The following is a 12,500-nucleotide window of genomic DNA, read 5'->3' as shown; positions in this document are numbered from 1 at the left end:
CAGAGTGGATGAATCGGTTCCTTTGATGCATCGTGATCCAAGTGATCTTGGATCGGTGATTGTTTTTCGGATCATCCCAAAGAAACGCACCCTGAAGCCCACGGTGTGCAACTGAGCACGCCGGAATTTTGACAGGTCACGAAGCAACGCTGTCGAATTGACACATATTCGTACCTATATACTTTCAAAGTGACCTACGAGAATAGGTGGTTTTCACAGTGACGTCATCAAATTCTAAAATCAATATCGCACTGATGTGATTTGAATTTTTATCTATAGGAGGTTGAAGATGGCCTCGAAATGAACCATTTTTCAAGTTTCGAGTTCCAAGTCGTCTTTCGACCGTCTGATCTTTGCCGAGTTCATTACATTCAAACACCTCATCAAAAATAACACTTTTTCAGAGATTTTCTACAAGTTGTTTATCATAAAATCACCTAATTATACGAAAAATACAATGGTGATCCGTCGAATACAAAAATATTTTTTCGCCAGTGCAGATATTTTTCTCCTTTTTTTTTTTCTTCAATACCCGTTTCCATTTTAGTCTTTTGTTGTAGTCTTTACTGCTGATATTCTCAAAGCACTTCCCTTTCGGTGTATGTTATCGTTGCTATAGAAACGACGACTATACTTCAATCACATCACCTGTATTCGACTGGTTAACCCATTGACAGCAGTGAGCGATTTTTGAGCGTTAAAAGAATTTTATATTCATTTCTGAATTGTCAATACATCGTTTAACGCTGCCTTTACAATTTCAAACGGCGTCCTTGTCATTAACTCATAGGATCCATTTTAGCCTTGTTTCATTATTCATCGGTAAATATTTAATAACTGCTAGACAAACTCATCATTTACAGAACTCAAAGAGATTAATAATTTAAACTTAAAGGCAACATTCTTTTGTAGGGGTCTAAATAATTATCAATTCTCCTTACAAGTTTCACGCGAAAAATAAAAAGCATTTTCCCAAGTGTTTTTTCCCCCCAAAAATTGAGTTTATATTTAAAGAATATCTCATTTTAAAGTGACCTAGGTGGTTTTCACAGTGACGTCATCAAATTCTAAAATCAATATCGCACTGATGTGATTTGAATTTTTATCTATAGGAGGTTGAAGATGGCCTCGAAATGAACCATTTTTCAAGTTTCGAGTTCCAAGTCGTCTTTCGTTTCGAAAACGGTCAGCATAAAACGAGGACTGCGGATTGCAGACACGGACCGCGGACCGTGTATAAAACATGAGTATAAAATGTGGACTGAAGGCTGCGGACTAGGCACAAAACGTGGAATAGGTACAAAACACTGTGAAAAAAGGACAGAGCAACGAAATGGCGACAGCCTCACGACAAGAATTGAACCATAGCGTTAAATTGTGGTGCTATAAGACGCCTTTTTTTTTTTAGGCTCCTGAAAACGACGATCATTAGTTCAAGGTTTTACTTGAAATTGCAAAACGTTTTTATGTTGTATTTATCTGAGGTAAGACACGAAAGTAATTTATGGAATTCTTCGCGGGTCAACAGCTTTATGTTTAGAAATCGAGAAATTTGAAGGACTTCAGTGGGAAATGCCATTGTGATATAAAGACAGGGGTCTATTTGCCTATTTGCAAAATAGATGTTTTGTCGCGATTGATACAACTTTTTGTTCACCTCATTGTTGCACGGGTCCGTCTGTAAACAGCACCCAACCAAGAGAACAACTGTTATAGCCCATGCCCTGATTTGCGCGTACACACCACCGACTTTTTCTTTATCCTCTTACAGAATTATAGAATTACGAGGAAAGTAAAGCAATCATTATTAAAGGATATCAGTTAACAGCGGATCATTATAGATACAGGTTCCGAACTTCAGAGAGGAAGACAGATGACGATTTCGTCCAGTGGGGTTATCGAAATCGTAGATATCTTAATCGTTGAATGGCCGTAGCAGGGGTGACTGATAATGCAGAGATGATTCCCGAACAAATCTTGATGGAGAGACGTCTCGACGCAGTAAGCACAGAGCTTAGAGCATATGTTTAAAGGAACAGGAACCCAACTGAACAGCGGAAGAACTTGGGAATCTTGCTAATATGCATGTGCAGTCCAGAAAAGGCCCTCTTGTCGAAGGTAACTATGCCTCTTTTAACAAGAGTCAGGGATTTATTCATCGAAAGCAGACGTGAGTCATAATTATCCTAAAAAAGAGCTACCCTCACCAGAGCAGAGACAAGAACAAGGATTAAGGGTCCGAGAAAGAAAAAGAATAAGGGAAGGTTTGATGGATCATTTGAATAAAGGAAAAAAGAGCTGGAGAAAGGAAAATAAAAAGGGAAGGTTCAATAGGTTGCAAGATGAGAAGGAGTACAAAACAGGTTATAAGAAGATAAAGGAATTGAGTTAAAAGGGCGAAGAAAACGGAAATGGAAATAGAGTCAGATAAGGATAAAGGTCGTATACATGACGTAATATTTAAAATATTACATAGTCCTTACTCTATATTTTCGTGCAAAGTCACTCCCTTCTTATTTGTAGAAAATGTTTGACAGATTCAATTGCATCTGATGGTCTTACCTCTGCAAGTTTTTCCATCCCCAGCGTATCCGGGCTTGCAAGTGCAACGGTAGGAACCGAGAGTGTTGCTGCATGTAGCATTTACATGACACACAGGTGAAGAAGCAGTGCATTCATCAACATCTACAACATAAAGGAACAACTTTAATCACGATTAACACGCGGTCAATCTCCAAACCCGACCCTCTCAGTTTCGCTTTAGTCCCACAGGATCACAAAACGAAAGTGAAACGAAAAAGGTGGAGAAAGAAAAAGAAAAAGGGAAGGTTCAATGCATTGCAAGATAAGAAAGCGTACAAAAGAGATTAAAAGAAGGATAAGGAATTAAGTTAAAAAGATAAAGAAGATGAAGATGGAAATAGAGTCAGATAAAGATAAAAATTATAGAAGCAGATAAGAGTGAACAAAGGTAGTGAGAGGGAATCCGAAATGAACAATGGTATGAGGATTAAGATGAAAATGTGGATGAAAACGTAGATGGGGTTCGAGATGGAGATGAAGGCGAATATAATTGTAGATGAATATTCTGACGTGGGGATAAAGACGGAGAATAAGAAGGAGACGGAGAAAAAGATGAAAGAAGATTAAAGTTATTTTTACCTTCGGTTTTCATATCGCAAAATGCAAGTACTGGAATCCCCGGTTTTATTGAAGACATCCAGTATTTGCCGTTTGGGGCTCTTCCTTCACTCATCTTTATTTCCTTGCAGGACTCGGCTGCTAGTTCAGAGATGGAGCCTATTGGGGCTGAAATTTAGAAACTTCTATTATTTCTTTATCTTTGTTTTAGCGGTGTTTTGCATGCAACAAACCTTGTTAAATTCCATGCACTTACCTCTGTTCATGTATTTTCCAAAATAATATCTGTCTGCATCAGGAATAAAATCCTCTGGTCTGGCTTCCTTGGTGCGGTCGCTGAATTCGCACATATGGAGGGAAATCACAAGGTTGAAACTTTGGCAACGATCATCTTTGAGGCAGGCCGAAAGGCAATGAAGTCCAATATTGGCCATCATTGTTTGATAGATGTGTCCTTGCAACATCCATCCCAAGATGGACTCCTCAGATCCAAATGCAGGGCACTGCTGAGTCTCCGTTTTGTTGATAATTTGACAAATGACAACAAAAATTGAGAACACGAACAGGGTTTTCATGTTTTTGGCGACAATCGCTGCATAACTTTTCCACATGTCTAAAAAGGAATTCAAAAGTATTTGCATAGATTGAAACTTGATCTCTTTACCCTCTATAAATTCTGCAAATCCATTTCACGCCCGATTTGTGCTAGTATTTTGTTTGTATATTCATCTAAAATTAAAATTACGTGTTCCGGCACAAAAAGTTGAAAAGTTAACCAATATTCCACCAAATTTGGCTAAAAAGAATCATCCGTGAAATTTTCAGATTTTTTTAATTATACGTGTCAACACCTGTCATTTCTCTATGGTGACGAACAATGGCAATTGTGTTTTTGCATAATTAGTTAGCTTCAGGCTGTTCAAAACCATTTTAATCCAAACTTTCCGAATTATTCATGAGAGTTTAGGGTTAGGACTATTCATAATAGTCCTGACAAGAGTATTCTACAAAGTTTTGAAATCGAGGAAAGTAAAACTAAAGAAACTGTTTTAAGTACTATGCAATGAGAAGCAATTTAACTTCCTTGTTACGTTTGGATGTTTTCCTATTTCTGAAACTCTATACTTCAGAAAGGCTTCCCCGCGTCCCCAAGTCCCCGCGTACCCTGTCCCCACGTCTCCGTCCCACCTTTCGACAAAGCCCACCAATTTGGCTCACTTCACGGGCAAAAATTGGAGCCTGTTTCATTGCTTCGGCAGCTCACGGGCGTAGCCAAGAATTTTTCAAAAAGGAGGGGGTGGGGGGGGGGGGGGGGGTCACACTGTGTCAAACAGAGGGTACTCACCAGATCGTCATGGGAGTTCTTGTAGGTTGTTTGCTTTACAAAAGGCCTAAATAGAGGAAGGGGTGGGGGAGGGGGGTGGGGGGTCACAGGCACTCATGGACGCCCTCCTGGCTACGCCCTTGCAATTAAGACTATAACCTTTAGAATAAGCGGTGTCCCTTCTGTGATTCTTTGAAATAAAATTTGGGGGTAAACTTAACGCGGAGTTTTAAGAGCGCCAAATGTAACTGCAACTCACAGCCAAAACATGACCGTCTGATCTTTGCCGAGTTCATTACATTCAAACACCCCATCAAAAATAACACGTTTTCAGAGATTTTCTACAAGTTGTTTATCATAAAATCACCTAATTATACGAAAAATACAATGGTGATCCGTCGAATACAAAAATATTTTTTCGCCAGTGCAGATATTTTTCTCCTTTTTTTTTTCTTCAATACCCGTTTCCATTTTAGTCTTTTGTTGTAGTCTTTACTGCTGATATTCTCAAAGCACTTCCCTTTCGGTGTATGTTATCGTTGCTATAGAAACGACGACTATACTTCAATCACATCACCTGTATTCGACTGGTTAACCCATTGACAGCAGTGAGCGATTTTTGAGCGTTAAAAGAATTTTATATTCATTTCTGAATTGTCAATACATCGTTTAACGCTGCCTTTACAATTTCAAACGGCGTCCTTGTCATTAACTCATAGGATCCATTTTAGCCTTGTTTCATTATTCATCGGTAAATATTTAATAACTGCTAGACAAACTCATCATTTACAGAACTCAAAGAGATTAATAATTTAAACTTAAAGGCAACATTCTTTTGTAGGGGTCTAAATAATTATCAATTCTCCTTACAAGTTTCACGCGAAAAATAAAAAGCATTTTCCCAAGTGTTTTTTCCCCCCCAAAAAATTGAGTTTATATTTAAAGAATATCTCATTTTAAAGCTAAGAAATAAGCTTTCCTGTAAAAAATACCACTTGAGCTTAAAGGTCGCGAGTTTTTGAGTACCCACAAACCAAGCACATCCCAATGTCGCCAAATGGTTTTAGCTGTATATATGTCGTAAACAATAGGGTTCTGGAACCTAGACTGAGAAAAATGATCTGCAGCAGTACGTGTCTGGACATAATGAAAAGTAATGGCTAAAACAGCAATAACTTCTCACTACTAATATTGACATTAAGGGAAGGCTTTAGCTCTTGAATGAACGAGTCTCTTTAATTTTGCAGTGAAAGTCAGTTTTTCCGGAGGCTAAAATGTCAAAGTGATCCCATTTAATGTCGTGGCCAGTGGTTTTCACATGATCAGCGATGGCTGATGAATGGTCACTTTTAGCTAGGGCCTTGAAATGTTCTGTTTTTCTGTCGTGGAGTCTTCGTTTTGTTTTGCCAATGTAGAATTCATCGCAGTTCCAGCAGACAGCTTTATAGACGACTTTGGACCTCTGAGATCGGTTCAAGCGATCTTTGTATGGAAAAAGGAGTTGATACGGCGTGTGTTTTGGAATATGATCTTGAGATTGACGAAAGAGTAGAAATTGTATACGCAGGATTTCAGACGTTTCGTGACTTGGTTACTGTGAAGACCTAAGTTGGGTAACACGATTAAGATATCTTTTTTGGGGACTGTAGCTTGAACAGGGTTATTTGATTTGTTTTTATTTTTGTTCAATACATCGTTAATGTTGAACGTGATAACGCCTTGAGGGTAACCATTTTGCAACAGGAGCTTTCTCAGATCTTTAATAGCGGCCTGTAATAAAGATGGCGAGAAGCAAATTCGGAAGCATCGATAGGTGAGAGTGCGGATGAGGTTGATTTTGTGCTTGCGAGGTGTGAATGAATCCCACTTGGTGTAAAGGCCTGTGAATGTCTTCTTCCGGTAGACAGATGTAGAGAAAGTGTTGTCAGGGCAGCGTTTGAGAAGGATGTCTAAAAATGGAATCTTATTGTCTTCTTCGAATTCAAGAGTAAACTTAATGCTATCGTGTCGACTATTTAGAAAACTTAAAAACTCATTAGCATTGTCCTTGCTGTCAAACATGGTGAAGGTGTCATCTACATATATATCTGAACCAAGGTGAAGGACAGAATCTGCTGTTCCAGACCCCTATTGTTTACGATATATATATATAGTTTTTAAAATTGTAACGGTCACTTTTGAAAATGTGTGTTGGTTTTAGCTGTTTTTCTGTCTACAAGGCGTTCGCGAAGAATGTTTTGCTAAAGGAGAAAACGTTATTTATGTACAAAAAACGTGAGAGGAATCGGACGCAACACGAATTATTGATACATTTTTGAAGTACTATAATTGGAGCCCACACCTGTCATCTAAAATGATGGTGAGGTTTGTCTTCAGCGATCGATCCCATATGATCCAATAGCAAATCAATTTCGCTCAGTGTAAAATCCTTGTTTGTTACACACAATTTACATCCACTGTTCGTGAGTTCTTAAATACACCTTGACTACCCTGCTTTAGTTTACTATGTGATGAATACTTGGAAAGCGGAAAACTGGAAAGAGAGGTGAAGACTGAAGTGACTCTTTTGTCATTTTATTCCATACTACAGAACCTAATTCCACGCTACTTTCCAATATTTTGTATCAGAAAAATGTTCTTCCCCAAGTTGAAGCAAGATCCAACTCTCTTCCCATTTGTTCCCATGGACACTTAAATTTGTTTTTGTCCCTCTTTTTTCATGAATTGATGATCTTGGAGAAATTTAACTTTAGGTAAAATCGGTATTTCTTGAACAGTCATGTAAGAAGACCAAGTGAATCTAAAAGAGTTTTATGTATCACTCGCTCTGACATTCTAATTTCCTTTACTTTCATGAGAGATCCATGGCCAAATTGATGAAAACGCTAAAATGCAAAAATACTGACGCTGAACGTAATATTTAAACGGAAGTTGTGGAATATGGCAGCAATAAATGAAATATTGAGTTTATGAGAAGTACTTCACCTTGCTGGTGGAGATCTTTTCTCCAGACCTATTATTTCTTCAATACCGCTTTCTTTTTTACTCTTTCTTTGTAGTCTTTACTCCTTATATTCTCCAAGCACTTCCCCTTGGGTGTATGGTATCGTTGCTATAGAAACGATGATTATGCTGCAACCGTATCACCTGTATGTAACTAGTTAAATTAAAAAAAAAGTGTTTGAACTCCTTGAGTTATTTGTCATATTTCTCCGCCATGTAATGTCCTGTTTTTGCCGCCATTTTGACTAATTTAAACAACTAGGCCATCATGGATGATATGTTATTCATTTGCAATTAAGGTGGCTCAACTGGTTTCAATAATTTGGAGGGAATGTGTTTTTAGAAATATTTTAAAATTCTACAACGCTGTTTCACATAATGGCAATGTTATGGTACCATATGAAACAAGAATAGTTGCTTAAGAAATGCACACATCAATGTGACGTAATAAATTACCATGGCAACAAAAGAAACATCTGAAAACGCCCTATCTTTTGTGTTTGGGCGCTTATATCTCAAAAATTAACACGATGAGCCCCATTTTGTATTGCTGAAAAGTAATAGGCAGGCTATGACGAAACTTTCTGCAAATTTTTTACCAAATACTGGCAGGTAAGTTCGGTTGTTTACCAACTCTCATGCGTTAGGCACTTGTAGTTATGCTGGTGTCAAAACTCTCAATACTAAGAGGGTACTCTACATGATGGGTGTCACCCAGAAGCTCATGTTGTTCTCCCTTTATGGTAGTTGTTAGTTTTAATCACTTACAAAAAAGCCTTTATACCAAAATCTGCGGTCTATTAAAAGCAGGTGTTAGAAAGTAACATTTATAGTTACACTTCATTACGCAGTTGCGTAACATCTTAGATGTGCAATTACGTGTAATAAGGCGAACTGCGTGGTGAGATCAATGAGAAACATATTCGGATGCGAACTCTCCCGCCAAACTTAAAAGAAAGCAAAGATCCAAGATTTGAAGACGAGGTATATGTGGAACAACAAAGTGCCAGTAATGATTATGACGTATTTTATAAAGATTATTATTGTATTGATTGATGGAGAATGGTAAAAATTGTTAATAACTCGTTATAATAGTAGGAGTATCCAGTAAGTTTACATATCCAATCCCAAATGGTACTTGATTGGTGCATATATTAACCACTGGAACGAGTCTTTGTTCGTCTTTGTTTGGTAACGTTGAAAGGACCGACAAACAAAGACAAACCATCGTTACCAAGGCACAAACAGAGAGTATTAACCAAGCGGAAACTCAACGGTCGCTGTGTGATGTTGATTTTTATATAGGCCCTTTATCGTCGTTTTATCGATTCGTTTGGGACACTAACAGCCACCTGACGACCCTGGCGGGGCTTCAATTGCGCGGCTAACGGATTGAAATGAAAGAAAAACCTTTGCCGTTGAATTCTACGGTGGAATTTCAACTGTGGAAACATTTTAACCAGGAATATTTGTGTGAATTTGAATTTGGTGGGCTCGTGAGAATTGACTGTTTAACCTTGGTATCTTACTATAACCGTTGACAACCGAGGAACTAAGAATGGCTTAATTCGCGTTGAATCTGGAAAAAAACAAAAAAAAAAAGGAAAACTACACAAGAAGGAAGCAATTCACAATGGCAATAAGGTTTGGCTTTTTAATTGAGAATTCTTTCGTAAAATTATTTTCTCAAGTCTTTTATCGGGATTCCCATACAAATCCTTATATTTTTTCTGGCTTTCCCTAACACTGAGCTTGGGGTGCCTGGAGTGCGTGCCCTGTTTTTAAGCAAGTGATTATGTAATACAGTGAATCATGACATGGACACGTGACTGGCGGGGAGAAAGTGCTTTTCTATGGTTGTTGTTTGCTAAAGAGCAGTCGGATAGCACTAGTGAAATTGGTCGTCTTTCATTCACATTTAGTTTGTCGACCAAACCATTGGGCGATTAGTCCGTTTACGCGATTTGTTCGTCTTCTAGAGTGAAAGGAACATTATCTTATACTGAGAAAGTGATTCATTTCCTTGACTGTTGTCAGCACAAACCGTTTTCTTTCGCAAAAAAGTAGGAACAATTGTAATTAGAAAAGAGGCCAAAACCGCGACCAAGCACAGTTTTTAATGGATCATGTTTATACTGATTATCTGCGTGGCTCTTATAGTGGAGTAGGAGCCCAACTCTGAATGTGTGGGTTTGACATAGTAAACAAATTGTTTTTAAAATTGTTGTTCTCTCTGCTGAGGTACCCTGATAAATTTCTTTATTCAGTTCCACCATCAAGCGATTTGTTACCGAAAAAGCATCAGGTCAACTTACTCCATTGCCAGTTGTCACCGATGTCCATTCAAAGACCATCCCTCAAACGACACCCATGTTACGCTAACAGCATAAGGATCTAAGCTAGAAGATTAATAAGACTATTCAGTCTGTGTTCGTCAGCCACAAAATTGAAGAAGACCTAAAGCTTCGTGAAGCAAAACCAGCTGTTGTGAGTCAACAATCTTCTGCTTATCAATTTGGCTATTGCCTGTGCATGCGATGCACGTTACGTTAGTTTCACTCAACACTAATTGAAGGCACCTACACCAGCGCGTCGAGGAAGACAAACATACATTTCCTTCCGTTGGCAAGCACCTCCGCGAAAAACATGGCTGAGTTTGTTCCCAAAGATCTTATGTATTTTAGCGTAGTTAAAAAGTATAGCACCAAGTTTGACCGCTTAATTTTTGATTTTTTTTGTTTTTTTGTTATTTGTTATTATTATTCTTATTCTTCTTATTATTATTATTATTATTGTTATTATTATTATTATTATTATTATTATTATTATTATTATTATTATTATTATTATTAACGATCTGGGGCAGGTTGCATAAAGGTTGCCCTTACGACCATCCCTTACGTCCGCCGTTAGCCTTACGTTTGTCGTTGTTAGGCCCCATCTACGCCGGACACGGGGAGTTGACGAAGGCTGCACCAGCAGGGCGTACACAGGTACAAAGTGAGAAATTTTTGTTTTGCATATTGGAGAGCGGTCAGATTGACCGGGTGAAATGATTGTGCGCATGTATGATACGTTGCCCACGCCGGGTTGGTGTTAGTGTGTTTCACCTTGGTTTTTCTGTTTTGTTTTTAACTAAACCTTGGCTGACGGCTGGGCTAAAGAAATCTATAAAAGGGAAGAATATACTATTTTTTTTAAATCAGATTTCCCTAAAATGATAAATTAATATACACAAACGAGTTAACAATCCTAATTCGATTGAGTAAACAACTTCACTATCAAAAATGTTTTGAGTGTAACATTAATAATATATCCGGTCGACATGGAAAGGTATTTGGGATTTTTTTCTTACTCACCAACAACAAGTCAAAACCGAAATAATAAGTTCAATAGGAACTTCCCGTGAAACAGCGTTTTAACTTTGAGGCAAGCTAATAAGTTATATTTATGTTGTAGTTCATTGTGGAAAACAGCTTTAGCCACACCGACTTGAAATTAACAAAATAAACTTCTAGTAAACGCTATTTCATGCGAAAATCCGCCAAAATTATTTTTAACTCTTTGTGCCGAAAAGGCACTCAATCGATGGCCACCAGCATACTAACTAGATTTTGCACCAATTGTAGTCATTGATTTCATTTTTTTGCTACATGATTAAAGTCTTGCGGTGACAGTGTGAAGTGAAGAGACTTTGGCTTTCCCATTTTTATTACGTGCCGGGAAATTAATGTAAGTTCCAATTGTTCCATTTTCTCGATAGAAGTTAAAACTTCTTCAACAACGAACTATAGATATTCTTGGTGCAAAAAAAATGGTATTCTTCAAATGAGACGGCCATTGTTTTATGAGTAATATAAAATGCAACTCTCCAACTCACACAATCGGTCACCCAATAAATGGTTTAGCAGCACGTCAATCAGGTATCAGGTATCAGGCAGGATTCCTGGTAGTATGCTGATGGGCTTCTTAGGTGAACTTTTGAAGTCACCTAAATCCACTTCAAAAGCCGAGAAAGTCCTCTTTAAAAAAACAGTGAAATTCTGCTGCTATTCTACTGCATTTTTTGTACAGAACACATTTTTTCTAAAGAATGGTTATTTGTGCATAGAAGACAACCAGACATTCTCTATATATGCATTAGCATGGCTATTAGTTGGTAGTCAGCAAGTGCGTCAACTAAAGATTTCCAATAGATTATCAACAGCATTATGGGCGGCCGGGTATGACGGTCAAGTTTCCTTGGTAAAACTCTCTTAATCTCTAATACTAACGTTGCCGTAAAGGCTAATAATGTGAAATATTTTCAATATTCAAATTTTGAATTTTATTTTTTACACCAACAATTTCTTTAGAGCAGGGTTCAGTAAGAATGAAATCCGTACTTTCCGTGGAGCTGAGGCTAAAACGTTATATCATTTGCTCTATACCTACCCCTACTCCAGTGACTTCGGGAATAGTTTTATAATGTTTTGCAACGCACTGATGAAAGAAAAAAAATAGCCTTTCCTTGCAAGATGTTGTGGTTGGCGTCTTGCAGACACGCTGTGCCCCTTACTCAACTATCTTCTTCTGATTGCAAACCTCTATATATGGGACTGCAGAAAGAACCTGCTTTTTGCTAAGATTACTGGTTAAACTAAAAGTTCCAATTAAATATATATGACACTTAATTCAGTTCATAAGTCGTTGTAGTCGAGACAAAGACATCCCCTAAAACAAATGGGAGGGTCTCGATACTCTGGTGTAAAAGTTGTTAATCCTTACCTGTTTGTCGGAGTGATGTGTATAATCAGCATTTCAACATGTAATCGTTGTTTTGTTTTCTATTTCTCTTACTTTAATTTGTAGTGCATCATGTACGTGCCAAATGATGATAATTAAAAAAAAAAAGGATCACGTTTTGTTAGAACAAAAGATGCTAATTGACGACAAGTTCCCCTTTTGCGTCAGCAGGTTTTCCTCATGCTTGCTTTGATATTGAGTGGTGGCCGGGCCTTGAGTAACGATGCCCTACTCATTTGTTTAACAT

The 12,500-nt window shown here is 37.9% G+C and overlaps 1 protein-coding gene across 2 annotated transcripts in view; it reads right to left on the bottom strand.

The window, feature by feature from the left end:
* The window catches only part of LOC138004114 (uncharacterized), a 25,253-nt gene extending 17,697 nt beyond the window's left edge, over window positions 1-7,556 (bottom strand). The window contains exons 1-4 of one of the 2 annotated variants that reach the window (XM_068850537.1): window positions 7,451-7,556; window positions 3,398-3,754; window positions 3,163-3,309; window positions 2,563-2,685 (exon numbers count right to left, since the gene is read on the bottom strand). In XM_068850537.1, the coding sequence (XP_068706638.1) occupies window positions 2,563-2,685; window positions 3,163-3,309; window positions 3,398-3,752 (625 nt within the window). In that variant the 5' untranslated portion in view covers window positions 3,753-3,754; window positions 7,451-7,556. Of the gene's footprint in view, window positions 1-2,562; window positions 2,686-3,162; window positions 3,310-3,397; window positions 3,835-7,450 lie in introns of those variants that run through there. The other variant, XM_068850536.1, reaches the window with a different exon arrangement.
* Window positions 7,557-12,500: the final 4,944 nt, after the last annotated feature.

This window comes from Montipora foliosa, chromosome 5, assembly GCF_036669935.1.
Source record: "Montipora foliosa isolate CH-2021 chromosome 5, ASM3666993v2, whole genome shotgun sequence".
Lineage (NCBI taxonomy): Eukaryota > Metazoa > Cnidaria > Anthozoa > Scleractinia > Acroporidae > Montipora > Montipora foliosa.
This window is presented reverse-complemented; position numbering and strand designations above follow the sequence as displayed.